This window comes from Phoenix dactylifera, chromosome 9, assembly GCF_051530095.1.
Source record: "Phoenix dactylifera cultivar Ajwa chromosome 9, Ajwa_hap1_PhDact_Kaust_v1.1, whole genome shotgun sequence".
NCBI classification, from domain to species: domain Eukaryota; kingdom Viridiplantae; phylum Streptophyta; class Magnoliopsida; order Arecales; family Arecaceae; genus Phoenix; species Phoenix dactylifera.
Window position 1 is genome coordinate 31,304,114 of NC_143198.1, and position 24,171 is coordinate 31,328,284.

Genomic DNA, 24,171 nt, shown 5'->3' on the forward strand with positions numbered 1-24,171 from the left:
AACTATTTTAATAAAAATTAAATAATAATAGTTTTGTGATAAATTTTAAAATTAAAAATTATTTAATTTTAATTTAAGTTATAGTTATAATGTTTTTTTAATCCGAAACCAAAACCGAATCCGATATCCAATCCAAAATCTAATCCGATGAACATGCTAGGTATTTAATATTCTTAGTACCTTTTATATTCAGTAAATTATGTTATGAAAATTATGGATTGTATTTTTAATTTAATTATTTATATATGATATTTTTGAAATGAATAAAAAAGTTAAACAATCTTTAGGTTTTAGGTTTTTGGTTTTGGTTTTGTTTTTGCAAAATTTTTTTGTGATGATTACAGTCTTTTATTCCAAAAACCGATTTCGGCTTCAGTCGTGAATTTTCAGTAATCATACCAAATCCATCCCGTTGACATCTCTGCTTGCAGGCCATTGTGCTTGGTTGCATACGTTATTGACTCGTGTAATTCATTTCACAGCATTTGATTATGAAAAAACATAGGGACTACTGTCGGAGCCTCAATCTCTGCAACTTGCCTTACAACTAATTTTGGCTGCAGACCAAATTATAACTGGAAGGCTTTTGGGACGTTCATTTGCCAAGGAATTCAGGCACGTGTGCAAACAGGCCCTAAAAGAAATTCCTTGTACAATAATTTCTGCCTATCTGAAATTCTAACAGGTAGGGAAGGTCCTCGAATGAACTTCACCGATCAGTTCGTGCTTCCAAGAATTTGATAGCTAATATAAAGTTCAAGATGAACCCACAAATTGACCAACTCAATTGCCTAAAATCCATTGTTAAAGATGAAACTACCTCATCTAACTATAAATGCAACATTAGCTCAATCTTATCAATGATAATAGTGTCAAAACACAGGTGAAAGTTGAGAAAACTAGAAGTTGTTCAGTATTCCATAGTCCAAACATCAGGGAAAAACAGAAGTTACAAAAGCTGTAACATTTCAAAAAGATTGAGAAAGACTTGTTAAAGTAATAAAACTTCTGATATTTATCTGTTAAAATTTTTTTGATCCTGAGCATGCCCGAAAACATAAAAAAGGGGCATGCTGTAAAAGCTTTCCTCCAGATTTTAAACATGAGACTGAAGTTCAAGTTGAGACGTTCTGGTTTTCTGTTGCTCATTTTCTTTTTTTTTTCTTTTCTATCTTTTTGAGATTAGGAAGGAATTCTATTAGGAGAGTGCTACTGTTTATTGAATACCTGGACTGCCATGATTTCAACTCAAGAGAACCTTTATAAGAATTACGTGAGCTGAATTCTTGAAGACACACAACTCAAGATTCCAACCCAGAACCTCTGATTTGTGATCAGAGGCAACAACCGCCGAGATAACTCTTTATAAAACAGAACTGTTACCAACTTATTGAAACCACAAAAGCTATACCATGGAATCTGAAAGTTAAACATATAAAGAATTATTAATCACATCTCAACTAGAAATTCTTAGAGAACTCAGTTGCACATTACCCTAGTAATGAGAATGGAAATTTGGAATAGGTAGTATTTTTACAACACAATATCTTACAAAGATCATGATAAATTACCTCTCAAAAAAAAATCTCCAAAGAAGGTATTAAATCATCCACACATGAAAGAAATTTAAGAAGTAAACAAATATCATCATGAAAAAGAAAATAAAATTTTAGAGATAATAAATCTTAGTATACAAATAAACACCCAAGTCTGCACATAAAAAAATGGCTTCACCCAACATTTGTATGGCATACATTTCCTCTTGCCAATCAGAATCACAATCATAACGGATCAAATAGAAAGCAGATATAAGCAAATAAAACTTGCTACTTGTGTTGAACATAAACCAGAAATATAGCAACAGCATTAGATTAACAGTATACAAATAATGATAAATGTTCTACATGCTGCAGTTTGTCTGGTTATGCAAGCTGATGAATCAATAAAACATTCATCAGTACCCTGTGTAAAAACTTGAGTAACTGTACACCAAATGACAAAAACTTACACTGTTCTATATACAAGTCAGCAAGAAGTGTTCTGTTACATCAACTTTTACAGTCAACATATTGTTTCAAGTTAAACTGATCAGCTCTTCCTGTCAGCAGACAGTTTTGCTTACAACGATCCAATGACTGGAACATCCGCATGAGAAGAATCCATTGTAGAAAGAGGCTGAAAATTGGTATTCCTGACAAATCAATAAAGCACCCCTTTCAGATTGCACAGCATGTATTTTGGAGCCATTGTCCAATTCTCTTGCTTATTGAAGCTTTGGGTGATGGTATAGTTCTCCACTTTGTCATTCTCAATCCTACGAAACAGAACACCCTTTAGAAAACACTATTGTAATAATACGATCCAATACAACAAACAAGAAGAAGTAGATAAACATTATCCACACTATAAAAATTCATGAGAAAATTAATATAATGAACTACTTTTCCATTCATGCTGCTCAAAAGAATAAAGCTCATAAGTCAACAACCAAATAGTGATGAGCTAAAACTAACGGTATCATAACGAAGCAAAGAGAGCATGTCATGCTTTCATAAGATATGGTTAGTTTTCGCTCTCTAAGATTAGGGGATTTAAACTGATCTCCCTATTCAAAAATTAAGAGAGAGGACCAGCACAGCAAAAACTGAAAATCACTTAGGATGAAGTAGCGAGGAAGGACCTGATATTACAACATCTTTCAGAAATTATGGCTTTAAACAGAGCAGAATGGAAGAAAACGATTCATGTAGCCAACCCCAATTAGTTTGGGATTAAGGCTTAGTTTAGTTGAAATGAATTATGCTCTACCAACAAAGAGAAAAGTGATAAGAAAACATCCCCCACAAGGAGGGAGATCTGGGTGAATTTTCTGTTCTTTTTCAGTCACTAATGAAAGTGCAATAGTGCGGTTGACTTTTGGATCAAGAGTCATTAAGTCTAGTCCGAACTACTTGGATTTGGCAATATGAATCCTCATTTGCCAACCATTCTTAACAAAGGAAACCTCCAATGTTATCTCGAGCATTTCCATATCCTTTTTTGCAAATTCCATCCAAGCCATCTTAGGCTTTTCCCTCCATTTCCGACATCCTACAATAAAGCTTAGAGTACCCTTTCTTACTTGATTCCCCCTAGCCCTTCAGATCCAATTTAAAACATCATGAGACAATCATAAAATGTTCCTAGTGGATCATGACTCGATCCACAAACATACATAGATAGTACACAGATTTTCTGTTAATGATTGCATGAAGAGATGATGGTATAGAACAAATAACTGAGGTAAAGACAGTAATATTTTTGGTGATATGCCTCCTGTTAAAAGAAAAGAAAAGGTTCAACAAGATTAATACAGATAAGCAGTCATTTATGTTTCAGCGCCAAGGAATTAATATAAATCAAGGAGTTCCGATAAACAATTTACAGTTATGCACTTTAATACAATGGTGAAGCATCCTTTTCAGCGTCTGGAAGTTCATCTATCAAATGAGTATTACAATGTTACCTCTTATTCTAATATGACATTGATCATAAGTGGGATGAGGAGTTGTTAAAAAAACAGAGGACAATAGCTTAAAAAGGCTAAGGTGTTCTCATATGAACACGTGGATGCACAAATTTGGGGTGGCAAAATTGACCTGACCCAAATACCTGATCCTATCTGACCCTATTTGGACTGGGTTTGAGTCAGATATGTTCAATTTGGGTTTGGTATGGGTCAAATTTTTTGAATTTTTCAACCTGGACTTTAAATGGGTTGGGTGTGGGTCTGAGTTGTGACCCAACTTAGGCCAAGAGTCCTTCTCTCAATATTAGTTGTTAATTCATCTTAAAAATTGCTCATTAAGAGTTGTGAGGAGTTGGTTAGACATTAATTTTGGTTGTTCAAGGATGAAGCCTTGCAAATTAGACTATGGTATAGGTTAAATTAGTCAAATCAGGTCATGTATTAAGTCATTGGTGGGTGCGGGTTATAACGTTTAGGCCCAATATAGGGTTGGATATGATGGGTCAAGATTTGATATGTTGTTGTCCTGCCTCAATTCAAAACAAACCTGACCAGACCCAACCCATTCCTTTTATCCCTAACAATAACATTGGAACAGAGGGAAAAATAACACATTCTTCACAATCTTCCAACAACACTAGCACATTGATGAACATATGATATCATTTTCAATATAGGACACTGTAGAAAGTCATGCCCAAAACTTCCAGGAGACCAGACCAATTAATAGGAACTGACAAATTTAATAGACCCAGACTACTGTATCAAGTAAATGGCAGCCTAGAGGTGATCCCAAATGATTAATTACCTAATACTGCAGAAAACAAGATCTTGTAGTCTGTTAATTAAGACCAACAACATAATCTGAAGACCAAAACGTTGAAGTGTGAAACTTTAGAAATAAAAACAGTAGTAGTGAAAGCATATTCAGCATGATCAGATACAATGGAATAAAATGAAGTAACAGAAATAATTTCCACATTACAAAATAAGTCATAGAACTTCATTAATACCACTTATCAACAACAAAATGATGCAGTCAAAACAAAGAGAACGCAACTTGTAAGGGAGTTTAAAACACTTCTCTGGTGGTATATTATTTTCTTGGTCTTTCAAGTGTGCAAATTCAGCAAACTCTTTGAGACATGTTAAGAACAACATCATTGCTTTGTCATAACGAGTGCTCCAAAATAAATTCACAGGGCCAAACCTGAGGAGGGAAAAACATCTTCATGTTCTTAGATCCATAGACTGAAAAGGAAATGAATTTCCATGTTCTCAAATCAAAATAAGAACTCCAGAAGTTCTATCAACTGAGGATAAAAATCTTCAGGACATAGCATTCATAAGGCTCTGTTCCATTTAACTCAAGTATGCTGCCTACTAAAAGATAAGCCCGGCAAAGATAATACAGAAGAGAGAATTTGAATTTTGCAGCATGAACAATTGCAAGAACTATATACTGGTGGTATACAATAAATACATCCAAGAGAATTCCATTATTAAAAATACTGAGCTATATCATGAATATGCATATCCATGTATGCCAAGGTTTACGCTGTTAATCAACTAAAGCTTTTCCCTTTCACAATTTCCATAAAGATCCAGATCTTTCCACATAATCCAATGCACTCCCCCTATTGGGACTCATCTGATTTTAGTTGCATATTCTGATACAATCTTTACCAATGAAATTCATAAAGAAATAATGTACTCCCTCCCTGGGAGAACTAGAACAGCCGTTGAGAATCTTATATTGAGTTCTACAAAATAATACAGCAAAGAAGCGAAGAACAAAACATAAACATCATGGAAACCTCAATAAATACCAAGCCTGATGAAACTAAAAACCCTATGCACATGTGAATATACATACATGTAAATATGAAAATGGACTCCGCTACATTTAGTTAATTCCAGCTTTCCTAGTATCAACTGTGACCACCATAGCATATTACATCTGAATGCTCATATTACATCTGAATGCTCTTGGCCCCAAACCCCCAGAATCAGATTATACAACATCAGCCTTCTTGTTTCTTCCAGAGTTCTCATTTAAGTATCGCATTCATACATAGATAACAACACTCGAGAAAAATTCTACCCCTTATTCCATTCACCAATTCTATTGATTGTATCTTCACCAATATATCTACTCTTTTGTTTAGTAAATCTGATATAACAATAATGACCACACTATGTTGTTACATGGCAATTAATTTTAAGAGGCATGTCATGTTCACATTGGTTCCCACTAAATTTACATTCATATACTCAAAAATTGTTAAAATATTTGCAGAAGAAGAGGGGAAAAAGAGAGAGAGAGATAAAGAAATGACTTTAGACTTTATATTTCTGTTGAATCACATTCAGTATATCTCAAGGCTTATATATACTAGTGTACGGACTCTATACAAAAAAAATAATACATGCTGATACTGGATTACGCTAACAAAGAAAAATATTATAGGCTAATACATATTGTTATGTGGTCCCTAAAATCACGCTAACAAGGTCATGCTAACAAAGAAAAATGATTCATGTAGCCAAATATTATGGGCTTTAAACAGGGCAAAATGGAAGAAAACGATTCATGTAGCCAACCCCAATTAGTTTGGGATTAAGGCTTAGTTTAGTTGAGATGAATTATGCTCTACCAGCAAAGAGAAAAGTGATAAGAAAACATCCCCCACAAGGAGGGAGATCTGTGTTGTTTTCTTCTAGGTGCATTTTCTGTTCTTTTTCAGTCGCTAATGAAAGTGCAATAGTGCGGCTGACTTTTGGATCAAGAGTCATTAAGTCTAGTCCGAACTACTTGGATTTGGCAATATGAATCCTCATTCAATAAACTATATAAATTTTATATTTTTAATGAACTGGGGGAAGCAATTCGCTTCCTTCATTATCCTTCCAAAAAAAAAGAAACTAAAATTTCAATTCAACGGATAAAAACCGTGCATTATTCATGAACCAAAATTTCATTAATCAATAAGACTGCAGAGAAAAAGCCTGAAGCCCTGACAAAAACCCAGCAAAATTTTCTAGTATCCATCACAAGGCCTCTACGGCCCCTCCCCAACCCCATTGCTTGCCAAATGACTCAGATTCTCCCATCCGTTTCCTTTTAACTCCAGTACCAACTTTCAGGGAAGACACTTTCCTCTTCTACGTGGTCACTTGGACCACATCCTCTTCACTGCTGAGGGTATCCTTGGCGACACCGGCCTCTGTCATCAAGTATTTGTCCGCCTGCGTCGCTGCCTGCCGGCCCTCGTTGATGGCCCAAACAACCAGTGACTGACCGCGCCTGCAGTCCCCAGCAGCAAAGATACCATCCACATTGGTCGAGAAGTGCCCGTACTCTGCTTGGAAGTTGGATCGGTTGTCCCGCTCCAACCCCAGCTGGTCAGCGATTGTCTGTAAAGATAATAGTAGATAATATTAGTCGGAGACTCCCCAGGAATGATAAAGTGAGGCAGTCCTTGAATAACATCAGCGACAAAGTTTGAGGTCCGAGATAGGATGCGAAGACAACATGACTAAATCTATAGCTAGGCTCATTTGGTTATATCATATTGGTGGAACTAAGCAGGACTTCATGAGGATCTGAAACCTGATGAGAACTAAGAAATCATGGCTGACAAAGAACATGATTGGGACATGAACAGAGACCAATCAAGGTTGGCACTGATATTGATGGGTTATGACCAAAAGCTTGACACAAAGCAAACAGCTATGGAACAGCATCGTTATATCTGGAGTCGTGATGTGCTGATATTTTTCCTGAGGTATATGCATGCAGAATGTCGGTGAAAGGGCTGAGGATAGTATCCTTCAATAAGATGGAGAAAGAAAAAAAAAAGACAACCTACCGACTCGGGACCAAGGAACCCCATAGCTAAGAAGACCAGATCAGCCTCGATTATCTCTTCAGAACCTTTAATTTCCTCGAACTGAAATTTGCCACCGCTATCCTTTGCCCATCTTACATGCACCACCTCAAGGCCTTTCACAACGCCATTCTCATCACCCACAAAACGCTTGGTCAAGACCTCATATGATCTTGGGTCTTCTCCAAATTTGGCTGCTGCTTCCTGGTGACCGTAATCTACTCGGAAAATGCGAGGCCACTGCAACACAAACAACCATCATAAGAAACATTCAGTTTCTAAAATTTTAATAAACACTAAAGAGGCAGGAATTATTCTCTAGGTGTTATAAAGGAAACAGGGATAAAAGACATCCCCACTGACAGCGAAGAGTGATGACTGCCATGAAAATCCTAATGCAGGCATACAATTTTCTTTAAGGAATTTTTTTTTTCAGAGAAAAGGGGGATGAATCGTGACGGGCATCTGAAAAATTAAGCCCAACAGCATCCATGAACAGGTTAGCAATGGGTTGCAAGGCAGAAATAGAAAACATAATTACTTAATGCTTGGCACTTGAAGAATTGTTCAAGGTGCAGGTAAAGCAGGTCTAATACTGCTCCCATTTGACTCCAAAACCTTGGTTGATAATTGAATTTGATTTCACAACGGAGTACGAGAATGTTATTATGCAGATCAGCAGGGTAATATGTTCAACTCGGTGATACCCATACACTGCTTGGAGCTACCAAGGGAAAGACAAGATATGCAATGGGTAATACTAACTACCAAGAGAAAGAGCCAAAACCTGTGGCCAGGGGTTGCCTGGTGCTCTTTTTCTTGGTGGTTCAGGAAGGAGCTCTAGATTTACGATGCTGGTGCAACCATGTCGGATGGATGTCCCAATACAGTCTGTCCCCGTGTCTCCTCCACCGATAATTACAACCTTCTTCCCCTTAGCAGATATATATTTACCATCCTGTAGATTGCTATCAAGCAAGCTTTTGGTGTTTGCATGAAGAAATTCCATGGCAAAATGAATTCCAGAGAGCTCCCTCCCAGGCACAGGCAGATCCCTGCACAACAGTGAGGGTTGATGAATCATCACATTTCTGCTACTGAAATAATACCAAGGCCAAAATTGGTTTCTATGTATCACTTAGGACCTCCTACACTATATGCCATCAATATCAAGACGGATGCATACAATGACATGTTTAATAATCATTTATGGTTTAAAAATGAAACAAAAATTTAACCATATGGATTTGATCCATTATGTATTTTCAGGCAAAATGATGGTTAGTAATCAGCAGCTAAGCACTAGGAACATCAAAAAAAAGAAATAAACAAAAATGATGGGGGTATAACATACACTTATTTGTATGTAGCTAGAAGAGACACCCATCTAGTGATAGCATTATTCATACTGAAAAAATCAGTGCAAACAGAATCAACCTAAAGCCTCACATACAACAAGCATCTAAATATATTCCCTTAAAAGACATATTCTGCATACTGTTTATCACTTTTTCCCTGTTATGTGCCAATCATCAAATTGCAGTATGGAAATTTCCACTGCTCTGCCAAATTAGCTACAGGAGGTGAACCTCCTGAAAGAGATATCTTAAAACAGTGAGATGATTCTTACTAATTTGTATATAAAATATGTAGTGATTGAATGTTCTTTTTTTCTTGAAAATGGTGATTCATGTTCTTAGAAATTATCAACCAGAAAGACATGTGGATATTCACCCTACGCAAATAAAATTGGCAATTAAATTCTACATATTTCCTTGCTGAAAGTTTATTCTGCGTTACCTTGGTCTTGTAGAACCACAAGCCAAAACAATTGCATCATTCTCAGATCGGAGCCAGTCAAGAGAATACAAGGGGTCTTTCCCAACATTGGCATTCACCACAAAAGCGATACCTTCCTTGGCCATTAGGTCAACACGGCGCTGAACGATGTCGATTTTGTCTGCCTTCATGTTAGGAACTCCATACATCATCAAGCCCCCAATGCGGTCAGCACGCTCAAAAACAGTAACCAAGTGACCCATTTTATTTAGCTGATCAGCAGCGGCCAAACCAGCTGGCCCACTACCGATGACGGCAACTCTCTTCCTGCATCAATGACCCAAGCAGTTCAAGATGAGATGCAGAGTCGAAATAATTACTTCTATTGTCCAGCCATTCAGCATTAACAGAAACAGTTCATGATTATCTACACTTTGTTTATTTATAGAAAATGTTAAATACATGTCTAGAGAAGACCTAATACATCATAAGCATTGTGAGAGACTTGATGACATAATAATATCACTCCAAGTCCAGTAAAGAAACAGATTCTATTTTAATTAGTGAAAGAATTAAAAAGCATATTAATAATGGCAAATACAAACAGTTTAAAGAAAAGAATTGAGTATTTATTGTTACAATGTATGGGGCATATAATTGTCTTAAATCTATTTACACACCAATTATGCTTGTTTTAATTATCTGAACAATCATTATTGAAGTTATGCTGAAATCAGATAAAAGTTGACAAGCTGATAAGAAAATAAGTTTCCTTGTATCCAGAAATAATGTATGCGGTACATCACCATGCCAGAATTATACAGTTGCAACTTGCGAGATTATAATAATGTTCAAAGCACTAGATAAACAAAGTCTTTACTAAAAACACCTACTGAAAGATTAGAAAAAACAAGTCATATTTTTGACTAATGAAGATAACAAAGCACATAGCCTAACATTAAACTAGTTGAAAAATATCCAAAATCATCTTCAATTTTTATCTCTGGTCGAATTCTGATTCATTAGTGAAACTCTGCAAAATTTGGTATCCATAATGTAGTACCATTTCTTAGTATTCCTATTGTACATAAAAAAATGCAGAAAAGTTTGATTTAATCTTAATATCTTCTCATCTGAACTTGAATAATGTAGTAATTTGTATAGCAAGGGAAAAATATATAAAGAAGACAGAATTAATTAAAGATTTAGTTCAACAAATCTGAAGAAGAATACCTAAACTAAAATCGACAACATGATTACTTTAGACAGAGAAGAAACAGGAAAGAAACCATACCCGGTTCTCTGAAGTGGAGGTCGAGGAACCATCCATCCTTCTTCAAAGGCTTTGTCTATGATGGCACATTCTATGCTTTTGATAGATACAGGGTTCTCAATGATCCCAAGAACACAAGAACCTTCGCAGGGAGCGGGGCAGACTCGACCGGTAAATTCTGGAAAGTTATTTGTCTCCAGAAGCCGATCTAGAGCTTGACGCCACCTACTCTGATGGACTAGTTCATTAAATTCTGGTATCTTATTTCCAAGAGGGCATCCAGAATTTTCCTGCATTCCCTCAAAGGGATGAAAAAGAAGTCATAAGATACACAGCAATTGCGATACACGCATGTATACATACATACATACATATATGTGTGCGTGTGCATGATGCAACAAAAGAAAAATAAGTTTGCATTTATTGTCAAGCTCAAATATAGGGCTATTCAGATGCTCCGCCATGCTATAAAAAGATATGATGCATGAGATAAATGCTTTGTATTGGACTTGAGAGGATAGTGAGATGCAGATAAAGATGAAGTTGGCATCTCCTATCCCAATTAAAGACTAGTACTAGAGGATACAGATTTTCTGGGGCATCCTGGAATTCCTCAATTATGATGGCACACAATCATTGCAAGAGAACTATGCTACTGATGTGGTGCTGATATGCACCTTGGGGAAAATTCTGAAAAGCATTTATGCCTTTGTAGAACCTTCATAAAGACCATATACTGGTCATCATCACCACACAATACAGTCATAGCGATCTTTTCCCACAAGTACATTGTAGCATCTGTGACCCTAGTTTAAAATTTAATATATCAAAATTTATAAATAGGTTCAGAGCAGAACAAGATTCAAAATACATATGCTAAGGCCAACGAACAGTTGACAATACCTTGTTTATTTACCTGATGACAGAAGGGAGTTCCACAGTCCATGCAACGGGCAGATTGTGTTTTCAACAATGGCCCAGGCTTTGACTTCACAGCAACTTCCTCCCAATCATTAATTCGAACATCAGGATCCCTATATGAAATGCTCGCTCGCTCATAAGCAAGAAAACCTCGATGCTTGACCGCATCAGTCACCTGAGTTGGCCTCATTGTCGACCTCGAATCTTCCACTTTCTGGTGCAATCAGAATTACAATTAGTTACCTAAAAGCTACAGGACTAGAAATTTTCAACATTCTGCCTGTAAAAAGAAGACGAGTCGATTAATCTTGGTATTATTAGAGATAGCTCTAAGTATACCTTTCTGTTAGACCATATTTGGATCTCATAAAGGTGCTCTATAATTTTTGTGCTTATGAATTGCAAAATGAGGATAAAAGCTCCAAAAGATGGGATAAACAAAAATAGGACCTTGTTTTGCAAGTTAATAAAATGTCTTACTCACAAAATCACCTACGGAGGAATTGTTTCAATTGACCCAACAAGAAGACCAGCTATTAATGAGGAAGAGAGTCAAAAATGACCGAACAATGACTCATTGTAAGAAAAATTTATTAAGAACAAACTCTATAAACAAATGACAAATGATCCTACAAGACCCATGCAAAAGATCAGAAGAAATGTTGGGAAGCTTATGTGACATTGTTGAGAAATTATTTACCTTCTCATTCAAAGATGCAGCTGCCAACTTCTTAAGCTTTTCAAAGGCATCTTTTTTCATTAGCTCCTTTTCTTCTTGTTCCTCAGATTCTTTGGCAGCTTGCTCTGCCTTCAAGTTCTGAAGAACCCTCTTGTAATCCCGTGGCAATACTTTCACAAACTTTGGGAGAAGATCGTCAAAATCTGTGAGGACCTCTCTTGCTAACTCACTGCCGGTGTGACGCTGATGCTGCTGTATCATCATTTTCAATGTTGCAATATCATCTTCCTCTTCAACTAGTTCGAGATCAACCAGTTCGGTATTGCACCGGGTATGGAATTTTCCATCGACATCCAAAACATAAGCAATTCCACCACTCATACCAGCAGCGAAATTTCTCCCAGTTTTTCCAAGTATAACAACAGCACCACCAGTCATGTACTCACACCCATGATCACCAACACCTTCTACAACTGCTCTAGCACCTGAATTGCGCACACAAAACCTCTCCGCAGCCACTCCATTGAAATATGCCTCCCCATTCGTGGCTCCATATAAAGCAACATTGCCAATGATCATGTTCTCCTTTGGATCAAATCGGCTTCCTCTGGGAGGATACACTATGATATTGCCGCCAGACAATCCTTTCCCAACATAGTCATTGCTGTCTCCTTCGAGCTCAAGGGTTATTCCAGTGCAGAGAAAAGCCCCAAGACTCTGACCAGCACTTCCACTTAGCTTAATGTGGATTGTATCCTTAGGCAGCCCTTTCATGCCATAACGTTTGGTAACTTCATGACTAAGCATGGTACCGACAGCTCGGTTTACATTTCGAATTGGTGCCTCGATGTAGACGGGAAGACCCTTCTCTAGAGCGGCTTTTGATGAAGTGATAAGCTCTTGATCTAATGCCATGTCCAGGCCATGATCCTGCTTCTGGATGCAACACTGAGCAGCTTCCGGCCGAATCTCAGCTGCAGGCTTAAGCAGCAATGAGAGATCAATATTCTCCAACTTTTCATTGTTTTTAACTACTTCTCCGTCGATCTCGAGCATATCCGCACGGCCAACCATTTCGCTGATGGTTCCAAAACCCAGCCGAGCCATTATCTCGCGGACTTCCTCCGCCAGCATAAAGAAAAAGTTGATAACATGCTCAGGTTCCCCAGAGAACTTTTCACGAAGCATGGGGTCTTGGGTGGCAATGCCAACCGGGCAGGTATTCTTATGGCACTTCCGCATCATAATGCAACCGAGGGTTATGAGAGGAGCAGTGCTGAAACCGAACTCTTCTGCACCGAGTAAAGCAGCGATAGCAACATCCCTTCCGGTTTTCATCTGGCCATCGGTTTGAAGAACGGTTCTGCCACGAAGATCGTTTGCCACTAAAGTTTGATGTGTCTCCGCCAATCCGAGCTCCCAGGGAAGGCCCGCATTCTTGATGCCAGTCCAACGGGAAGCTCCTGTTCCTCCATCATGGCCAGAGATCAAAATATGGTCAGCATGCCCTTTTACAACTCCACTGGCAGTCACACCTACACCAGCCTCCGAGACCAACTTCACACTGATTCGAGCCCCTGGGTTTGAATTCTATGAAGGAGAAACAAAAAAAATAATAACCAACTTGCTCCATAAATATATAAATGTACAGATGTACATATATAAATATGTGCATCAGCAGCCCCTGACAGGAGCAGCACGTACAGAAAAACTTGGCATCTGTTTCTCAAAATGAGTGATAAATGACATACTGGAACATATGGATGGATGGAAGCCAACAGAAAGCAAGGACTTCCTTGCTCGTTAACATGGACAGGATTAACTCCTACTGACTCTCAATAAAGACTTAACTAAATGGCGAGTAAAGAGGAAAGCCTGAACAAATATCATGGCTACATACCTTAAGGTCATGAATTAGTTGGGCGAGATCTTCGATTGAATATATATCGTGGTGGGGAGGAGGACTGATGAGCCCTACACCAGCAGTAGAATTCCTAGTGACTGCAATATCACCAATCACTTTGTGGCCCGGCAGCTCACCTCCTTCACCGGGCTTGGCCCCCTGGAAATAGAGATAAGACACTCTCCTTAAACATGATGTGCATGATGGCAAAGCAAAATAACCTCACCAAATGTCAAAGGTATGCATCAGTTATAGGTGCAAAGGCACAGATAGATGCTTTGTGGACTCAGCAACATCTGTCCATGGACATAAATGTTGGGATCCCGTCAAGTTGTGGCCCACATTGACAAATGGCGTCAATATGGTCCAAGTGGGAGAATGTTGGATCCTATTTAATTAAACCCTGATCCCGTTTAATTAGAACCCACATCTCCCAGAGAAAACTTTTTCTTATGTTTAAATAACATCGGGGTCTCCATCTTTCTCACCCAACAGATCAAACGGATATGATTTATTTTGGAATCCAATCCACCTGCTCTGATACCATTGATGGAATGATTAACTTAATGAATTATAAATCATACCTTGATTCGCTAAATCCATCTTGGATTGAACTCTGAGATGCGTGCGCAGCAATTGAGATTGGTCTGATCTGGACAAAGATTAGCGTGATCTGGACAGAAATTAGCGAAAGATCTTCTGGAGAGAGAGCTCTTAATGCGTGCTTTAGAGAAGGGGTCTAACAGGCTATTTATAGCTCTCTCCAGGGACCAAACGCTGCAGGTGGTTACACCCGTGAAGAGTCACCCCCCATCAAGGTAACCCTTCACTGCTGTAAAAATACCTTAATGCCCTTGTGATTATCAAGATTTACGAAATTCAAGGGACACTTGTCAAGATGTGGGTTCTAATTAAACGGGATCAGGGTTTAATTAAATAGGATCCAACAATAAATTCATAAACAAGAGGAACTTCTGCTCCACTGGGAAGATAGGAGGTATTGTAATATGTTGGTTCAGATTGCAGGAATTACCTGAGCCATCTTTATCTGGAGTTCATCAGCATTGGTAAGATAGTAGCTCGAAACTCCGAACCTTCCACTTGCAACTTGTTTAATTGAACTCCTCTTTGGATTCGTCGAACCATCCGGAAGAGGCTCCATACGTGAAGGTTGCTCACCTCCCTCACCTTTATAAAAGTTAAACATAAAAAGAGCAGCAGTAATATTAGCAAAAGCAAAATTTTAGATTCCCTGTCAATAATAAATTGAAAGTGATTGGCATGCATTTTCACCAAGTCTTCTCAAGATAAACATTCATTTTCATCATACCCTTATTCATTATATGAGAAACAAAGTAAACCACATATATTCGCCGCATTTTCTCAAGATAAACATGCATTTAAAAGACATACCCACATATATGCACATACAAAATTTCAGCAAGTATAGTGCTAAGGAGGACCACTTTGTAAGGCACAAATATGCTATTCTCTCTCTCTCTCTCTCTCATACACATGTATGAAAATGCATGCTAGTCATTAGTAGCAAAAAAAGTACAAGAGCAAGAGGCTTTTTGTTTCTGAAGAAAAATACGATTTATAAAAATTCCAGAAATAGCAGCATCACTTAAAACACAAGAGACAGCACTAGGTTAAAAGAAAATGATGTATTGTCAATTCATAAGTGCATGATAAGTTATGTTAAACACAATAGCTTAGTAAATACCTACCATCCAGAATAAATGATCACTTGGTTCAAATATTAAGGTAAAAAATTGATGTGTAAAATCATAAGAAAAAAGAGAACTATAATTACAAACTAGGCGAAGCTATATGAACTTTGAATGAATGGCTGAGGCTAAAAGTAGCTCATGGTCTTCTCTGGAAAACAATCATACCAGTATTCGATTTGCCTCCAAGTTTGTTCATTGCAAGAGCTAGAGTGGTATGTGCTTCCAACGATATTGAACCATAACTCATAGCTCCTGTGACAAAGCGTTTCACGATCTCACTAGCAGGTTCCACTTCATCCAAGGGAATCTTCTCAGCAGCATCTTTAAACTTCAGGATACCGCGCAAATTGCAGGTCCTATTCAGCTCCTGTATTCGCCTCGAGTATTCTTTGTATGCTGCCACACTGTTATCTCTGGCTGCTTCTTGCAATCTTGCAATTGCAAGGGGATCATTGAGATGCACTTCACCTCCTTTTCTCCAGTGGTAATTGCCAGGATTAGGCAGCGCAACCGCTTCTGCACTTCCAGATGGTAGAGCTCTGGTTGGAAATGCTGATTCATGGAGACGAAGCGCATCACGAGCAAGCATTTCAAATGTTGCACCCCCGATTCTACTTCGGGTGCCGCTGAAGCACTTCTGGATCACCCCGGAAGAAAGACCCAAAGCTTCAAAAATCTGTGCTCCTTTGTAGGAAGCAAGAGTGGATATCCCCATTTTGGCAAGAACTTTCATCATTCCATCATTGCTTGCTTTGAAGTATTTTCTGACGAGATCCTCTCGTGAATGCAACTGGCCATCCCTTTCAGGAGCGATCTTCCCATCAATCTGTAATCGCCAGACTGCTTCTATGGCCAAATATGGGCATATGGCATCTGCACCAAAACCAACCAGAGTGCAAAAATGATGCACTTCACGAGGCTCAGCAGATTCAACCAGCAGACCGATGCGAGTTCGCTCAAGTTTTGAGACTAGATGTTGATGGACAGCACCAACTGCCAAGAGGGAACTAACAGCAACACGCTTCGATGAAAAGCCTACATCAAGATTCAAAAAACAGCAGGCTGAGAGTTCATTGACAAAACGAAACAAAAAAAATCACCTGGCATGCTAATTTAGAATTAGACGATGAAAGTTTCGGTAGGAAACTGCGATTTAAATAAGCCCCATCCTTGAGAAATAGAAAGAAAAAAGATAGTAGCGTGCGATGTTTATAATGAATCAACTGCTGCACACAGTCTACCCAATAGTGCATTCAGCATTAGTCTGCTTCCAACAAGAAAAAGTAACCTTTTTTTTTTTTATGAAAAAGTAACTCTAAGCCTAATTATTTTGCTAGAAACAGAAAGAACATGATCCACAAATGCATGGAATAGAAATCGAGGAAATTCAAGATTTCATCTTTCAGTTCAAAAAAGTCTACCCAACAGAAAGAATGCAGATTGTAGCTAGTGCTCACCTCTGTCAGATAGTACAATGGTCGTATAGCCCTCACAAATAGCATCACAAGCTTCACAACAAATCCTATCCAAAGTCTCCTCCAGACCCTTCCGGCCATGCTTCTTTGGATAAGTGATGTCAATCACTTTGCTGCGCCAACCTCTGCAGTTCATCTTCTTCATAGCCTCCATTTCATCAATGGAAAGAAGAGGCCCTTTCAGCATAAGGCGGTGGCACTGCTCTTCAGTGGTGTCGGTCAGAACCCCTTCTGGACCGATCATGCACTCCATAGATGTAACAATTTTCTCCCGAATTGGATCGATTGGCGGGTTTGTGACTTGAGCAAACATCTGTTTAAAATACTCGAACGTAAGTCTCTCTCTGTTCGACATCACAGCTAATGGAGTATCATTTCCCATTGATCCAAGAGCTTCCGTTGCATCCTTTACCATGGGAAGCAACATCATCTCCAAAGCCTCTACCGTGTAACTGCAGAAGAAGAATATCAGTCTTAAATGATTTAAGCAAAGGCAGACAGAAAGACAATTAAAACTAGTGAAGCTGAAACAGTTTCTCACCCGAAGGCCTTCAGTGGAGCCAAGATACCATGAATTCCCATGTTCTCGTCATGATTATTTGCCTAAATATCAAGGCCAGAATGCCATTAGAATGAGAACATGAATGTCGCGCAGACCGAGTTACTCTCAGTAGCAAGATTTGCAACTTACTGGAATTGTTCCAAATATGCTTGAAGGAGTCCTGTCAGTTTCAGGCACAGAATCCATGATGTCCTCGAGGCATATCTTCTGTCTCTTGAGCCACTCTCCATATGGTCTCGCTTGTGAGTAATGTTTCTTTAAGGCATCATCATCGACAACAGTGTGATTTTCGAAATCTACCAGCAACATCATTCCAGGGTGGAGTCTTCCTTTCCTTGACACGTCCTCGGGGGGAATATCTACAACACCAACTTCGCTGGCCATGATAACGCGCCCACTGTGTGTAACGTAGAAGCGACCAGGCCTCAACCCATTACGATCCAATGTGGCTCCAAGATAGCGGCCATCAGTGACTGCATGAAAGTTTCGATAGGATTTAATTTTGGAATACTGGTGAAAGTAGCTGCATGTGTTGATACAAAACGGTAACTGGTGAAGAACCTCACAAGATACAAGAGCAGGCCCATCCCAGGGTTCCATGAGAGCTGAGAAATACTCATATAGAGCCTTTCTATCAGGGTCCATGTTTGGGTCGTTCTGCCATGCCTCAGGTATCATCATCATGACAGCTTCTGGCAGGCTTCTACCGGTTCGAACCAAGAACTCAAGAACAGCATCGAATGCACCTGAAATATATAACAAATTCATAGATTCAGCTGTTCTGATGCATTTATGAACTGATAGCATGTAATTGCATAAAATACACATTCAAATATGGAGATGCGAGTGTTCTGCTTAGGTGCAACATGCTGATAATTTGATTTAAAAAAAGGAGCCTCATAAAGATATTAGGCTAGCTAATTCCACCTGAATCTGATGAGCTAGCATCCACAATGGGTAGGAGTTTCTTCATTTCATTCTTTGATAAACCCAGTTCCCTGCCCTTCAAAAGACCCTCCCGTGCCTTCATCCTGTTGGATTAAAGAGGAGAAGAACAGATGCCAATCTATCAAACATGCTTAAAAGTTAAAAAAATATACGAAGTATTCCATCCAGTATCTGAAATTATACCAGTTCACATTTCCTCGTAGTGTATTAATTTCTCCATTGTGACCCAATAAACACAGGGGTTGAGCACGATCCCAGCTAGGAAAGGTGTTTGTGGAGAAACGAGAATGGACCTGCATGCGAACATAATAACTTAGAAATCTGTCTTGCGATTTAAAAAAAAAAATAATGCATTCATAAGATTGATAGCTTATTTAAGAACTGAAATAGTTTTTGCTTCAAGGCACTTAAAAATGCTATAGGTTCTGTCTATATTCGGTGCCAATACAGAATAGTGTGGAAACAGTGAGCTGCCTTCATGATATTTGTTTTCCCTTCCACCTCCAATTGGAAGTCTCATTCACCAATACTGACCGTAGGGAGCAACTGCATGCATGGTTTTATAGGTATCAACTAAGAAGGTTTTTCCTTGATATAAAGGGAGGCAGAATGCCACCCAGAGCTTTTGTTAAGAGAACCGAGAAATCAGTTGATAGCTCTAATGAGGAGAGCTGATTTGAAAAGAATTACAACTAAGAAGGTTTTTCACCAACTCAACCAAGGCATCCAGCACCCAAAAACAAATAGCACCCAATAACGCAGAACAGGAGACATAATTCAAAGCTTCATTCATCAACACCAAGTTACCTTACAACTGTTCTGCTATGACAGTTTTCCCCAATGCAGCCTGCCATGAACAGAGTTTGTGAATAAAGAAGAATAAGTGGGGTTTATAATTACCAGGGCCATGTAACTCGTAAACCATTCATCGCCAAGATCTGCATAATAGTAGTCCTTTATTTGATCTGGCTTCAGCTGACCTTTGTAAACAATAGTCCTGCCGAATCAGAGAAAGAAGTTAACTTTACTGCTGTTGCAACAACCAAAATTTCTAAGAACAAAACTAAAAACACACTCAGGTAAAGAAGAAGTTGAACATAAATAAGCACTATTGTACCCTCTATATGGAGTCGGTTCAAGGTCCAACTTGTTCCTTCTTGTAAGAAAGAGGAGGGGTGGTACCTTGAAGAAAGGGAGCATATATAGAAGTCCCTCATTCCACCATGCTGTAGCTTCAGAGCAGCTCGAATAGAAACCATTGCAACCCTCCGTAATATATACATCTAAATTTATAATATTAAAAAATAATATCATCAGTAACAAGTCTTTACTGATATAACATGATTGCCAACCTTTCTCCATTAATGACAAAAGCAAGAGAGGACCTGTTGCTCGAAATCAGCACTTGATTTTGGACTTGGTGTAAGAAATACTTGTTCAATGATTGGCTCTGTTTGTCGAGCAGAGACACCCAAATCTGTATTGTTTGTTGGTACAGGGCGCCACCCAAGGACAGCATGTCCCAACGACTCTGCAACCTGCATACAGTGACAAGGATCCAACAATTTTTCAGAGAATAGTGTTGGTATAAGGAGATATAGATGAATTATAAAAATATGCACACCAAAAAAAAAAATTTCAAAAAGACTTCAGAGTTCAGAGCAAACAGATTATGCTTGTGGCATAAATGCAGCAATACTGCAAATTCCATTATTGAATTTATTAGATTCTGAAGAAGGACAAGAGAACAAAGTATCCCCTTTCTCCCTTCCCACTCATGTTTTTCTATGGTTTCTTGTTAGATTTCCACCTGAACTACGAATTTCAAACCTTCAGATATCAATAAGATGGCGTATAACAATTTCTTGAATTCACCGAACAAGATCAACATTCAGAGGTATTTCAGATTGTCAGAATCCGGTACAAAAGAGATGAGTTAACAAGGTTGAAACTGTTCCACACGAGTTTGCATTAGATGACATCCTCTGTGATGCCACGCTTCTCAACAATCTCTAAATCGAGGCAAACATATTTTAGATGAAATATAGCTTGTTCAGAAATTGATTGAATTAAAAAAAATGATTGAGTGACAGGAAGGTAAAGAACCCCAAGTAGTTTGTTGAAAAAAGTGACACTTATGATACTAATTTACTAGGGAAATATCCAAACTTATGTAAGTACAGTGAATATACACCTTGTTGTAGTCTAAAGAGACAATCTAATATGTTTTCTAAGAGAGTGAGCTGATACTACCAAATAGGAGGAAAAAGGGAATACACAATTCCAAAGAAAAATATAACAATTTCTGTCATAACTACAGGTGTTGGTGAATCTTCAGATTAAATTCATTATCAAAACTGCAAAATTACCTTAGCAAATACAGCTTTGCTTTCCTCCCTGCGACTGTCATCAGTTGGCAAGAAGAACATACCAACAGCATACTGATTAGGTGGTGGCAGTACAAAACCTGCATCCTTTGTTACCTGGAAAACATAAAAACAGACAAGTAACCAAGATATCCTTGGCAATAAAATGTTAACCGAAGAACTAATAACTATATGCGACTTGATAGATTTATATATGGACAATTTGTAAACAAAAACACCAGCTTTTCTTAGAAAAAAATAGAAGAGAAAACACCAACAATAAACAACACCACAATAGTTGAAATTGGACACCACTTGTTCAAGAAGAGCAATGCTCCTAAAAGCAAACAAGGAGCTTACCTCCTTGAAGAAGTCGTGTGGTAGAGCTACGAGGATTCCAGCTCCATCTCCTGTATTGGTCTCGGCACCACAGGCGCCGCGATGGGCCATCCTCTCCAGCATCTCAATCGCGTCAGCAATCTGCACACATTTTACCAATCAACGTTAACAGGAAAAACATATGAATTTCATCAAAATTGCACCTCCATTAAAAAAAAAAAGAAAAAAAAAAAAAAAGAGAAGTGACTCAAAAATGATCAAAAGATTTACAGTTTTCCGGTTATGCTCCCCAGAGAGCTCTGCAACAAATCCGACGCCACAAGAATCCTTGTCAAAGGACGCATCATAGAGACCCAGGGGCTTCTCAGGCACCTGAGAGATTGACATGGACGGCGATACGACTCTCAGCTTCGGGGAACGTCCCGGGCCATCAGTCCGCCACATCTGGACTCGTTCACAAGCTCGGAGCTTCATGCCGAGAAACTTGTTTTCTAAAGAGATGGCATGCAGCCGTCTCGAAGCAGGGTATCGCGCATTCCCACGGCGGACACGCCTCTTATGGCTTAAAACAGGGGGAAGAGCCGCTGAACCATATTGGAGCTTATGGGTCGAGCCTGGGACGGCGGCCATGGTTTCTATTTCACAACAAGATAATAAAAGAGACAATTCTTTTCAGGTTTTCCGAAGGAACAATGAGTCTCTGTGAGATCTTGGAAAGGTTTAGGAAGATCCAGCCAAAAAGAAACAGATTCGCAGGATCTTGACTTAGAAAGACTACAATAAGCAGTGATCAGAGGACTTTTTTTTCTTCCGCCCAAGAACCGATCAAGGTTGGTTTTCCCTGGACGACTTCAAAACGGTAGCTTTCTTCCTCGTTGCTCCTCTGCATAACGGAAGGACGACGAAAACTGTAAGCCTACCAGACGTAGCAGAGACGTGACAGGTGAAAGGAAAAACAATAAAGAAATCAAAACCCCACCCCCCGGAACATAACAAAGCTTTGAAGGATCTATCATTTCTTTAAAAAAAAAAAAAAGAGGACAAAGCTTCATTGGATCTTTCTTCTCTAAAACAACATCAAGAACCTTAGAAACTCCGAAAAGTATAAAGAAAACAGGAAAAAACCAATCTGAGATAAATCTCTACGCAGGCTTCTAACCATATAAGATCTTTTCCTTTTACCTGGAGACAAAGAACCGCCCTTTCCCCCGCCACCACCTCAAATCCACCTTTTTTTTTTCCACTCTTCCTACCCAAGGAAACAGTCGGGTCTAACCAAAAACGAATAAAAAAAACACGGGAAAAAATCGATCTCCAGCGAGTTTTTCCAGAGATGCGCTCCCTCGAAATCCCTCCTCTCGGATCGCAAAACAAAGACGGAGAAAAATGGCTAGGGAGGACAGCGCACAGCCGACAATCCCCTTCTTCCTCTCTCCTTCGCTCGATACGCCTCGACGAAGGCCGGGCTCTCCTAGATTTATAGGAACACGTCGGGGTGGGACTCCGTATGCGCCACGCGATAGGCGCTGTGGTGGAGCCCAACGCAGCGACGCCACGTCGCGTGAGACCGGTGGCCGCCTCCTGGTTCGGCTCCGTGCCTCCGCGGCGCCGCGATGGGAAGTAAAATGATAACAAAAATAATAATAAGGGGTAATTAATTCCCCACCCTTCAAAAGACCGTGCTAATAATAAAGTAATTAAGAGGTGTGTTGATTTGCTATTATGAGAGGGTCCACTAATTAGCTGCTGGCGGCGGGAGCCCGCATGGGTAGTTACGGCCACCGCCCGTATTCTTACCCCACTTCTCTCTCTGCGGATCCCACGATAATAATAGAGTTTTTTTTTCATAAATTCCACCTAAATATCAAATTTTGCCTGGATACCCTTCCAAAATTGATATTTATATTAATACTCTCATAAAATACTTATTTTGCTATTCTGTTCTTTTTTATCATTATTTTTATATACGTACCCATGCCATCTAATACTATTAAAAAATTAGCGGTTTTTAAATTAAAATGACTAAAATATTCTTAATAAATGGACGTGCAAAAAAAAATATTTATAAAGTAATTATGATTGAAGACAAAAAAAAAATTAAAATTTTATTTTATTTTTAATTAAAATAAATATGGTTTCCAGTAACGATGTTAGAAGACTCATTATATTAGAAATATTTGTGCAAAAACAACGTTTTATGGAGATACAGAAATAAATATAAATTTTAAGAAAGTATACACGTAAATTTAAATTTGGAAAGAATATTCATGTAAAAAGCCCATAATAATAATAATAATAATAATAATAATAATAATAATAATAATAATAATAATAATAATAATAATAATAATAATAATGCTTGAACGCGGTGGGAAATCATCGTCTTAAATTTCTGAGTTTGATATAATAAAATATTTAAGTTTTTTTTTTTCCCGTTGGGAGTGTGGCCTAATGGAACAAGTTGAGGAGGTGAAGTTCGTGGGTTGACCGCCGGCCACGCTGGTCGAATCATTGTTGCAGGATTATCTACTTTTTTAATTAATGCGGCAAATCTGAGCTGTATTTGCACAGATTCAGCGGATTTAAGTAATGTGAGGAAAGCAATCCGACCCGATAAGAATCTTTTCTTACAAGGGTATGGTTATTTTTTTTATTTTATTTAGCTTAATAAAAATATTGGGCGGAATGGGAAAAAAAAAAAAAAGTCTTTTGCATGGGTGTAAAGTAAGAACGCGATGAGAGGTCAACGTCGTAAATTTCTGAGTTTGATATAATAAATATTTGATTTATTTTAT

The 24,171-nt window shown here is 38.5% G+C and overlaps 1 protein-coding gene across 6 annotated transcripts; it reads right to left on the reverse strand.

The window, feature by feature from the left end:
* Positions 1–6,385: 6,385 nt before the first annotated feature.
* On the reverse strand, positions 6,386–22,856 carry LOC103708325 (glutamate synthase 1 [NADH], chloroplastic-like). Of its 6 annotated transcripts, XM_089925604.1 has the most exons (23): positions 22,559–22,856; positions 21,647–22,259; positions 21,398–21,517; positions 21,041–21,154; positions 20,057–20,209; positions 19,854–19,954; positions 19,572–19,668; positions 18,855–18,964; positions 18,651–18,754; positions 18,290–18,469; positions 17,853–18,196; positions 17,703–17,764; positions 17,144–17,613; positions 15,852–16,721; positions 14,987–15,141; positions 13,951–14,112; positions 12,072–13,640; positions 11,367–11,585; positions 10,472–10,740; positions 9,199–9,504; positions 8,186–8,453; positions 7,381–7,638; positions 6,386–6,925 (listed from the first exon to the last, which is right to left on the reverse strand). In XM_089925604.1, exons 2-23 carry the CDS (start codon positions 22,004–22,006, stop codon positions 6,674–6,676), a joined length of 6,543 nt encoding a protein of 2,180 aa, XP_089781730.1. In that variant the 5' UTR covers positions 22,007–22,259; positions 22,559–22,856; the 3' UTR covers positions 6,386–6,673. The 6 variants fall into 6 exon arrangements, 5 of the variants coding, with proteins under 5 accessions (XP_089781730.1, XP_089781732.1, XP_089781731.1 ...); XM_089925605.1 differs by lacking the exons at positions 6,386–6,925; positions 8,186–8,453 and having other exon boundaries at positions 7,486–7,638; XR_016396561.1 differs by lacking the exons at positions 6,386–6,925; positions 7,381–7,638; positions 8,186–8,453; positions 9,199–9,504 and adding an exon at positions 11,128–11,256 and having other exon boundaries at positions 10,613–10,740.
* Positions 22,857–24,171: the final 1,315 nt, after the last annotated feature.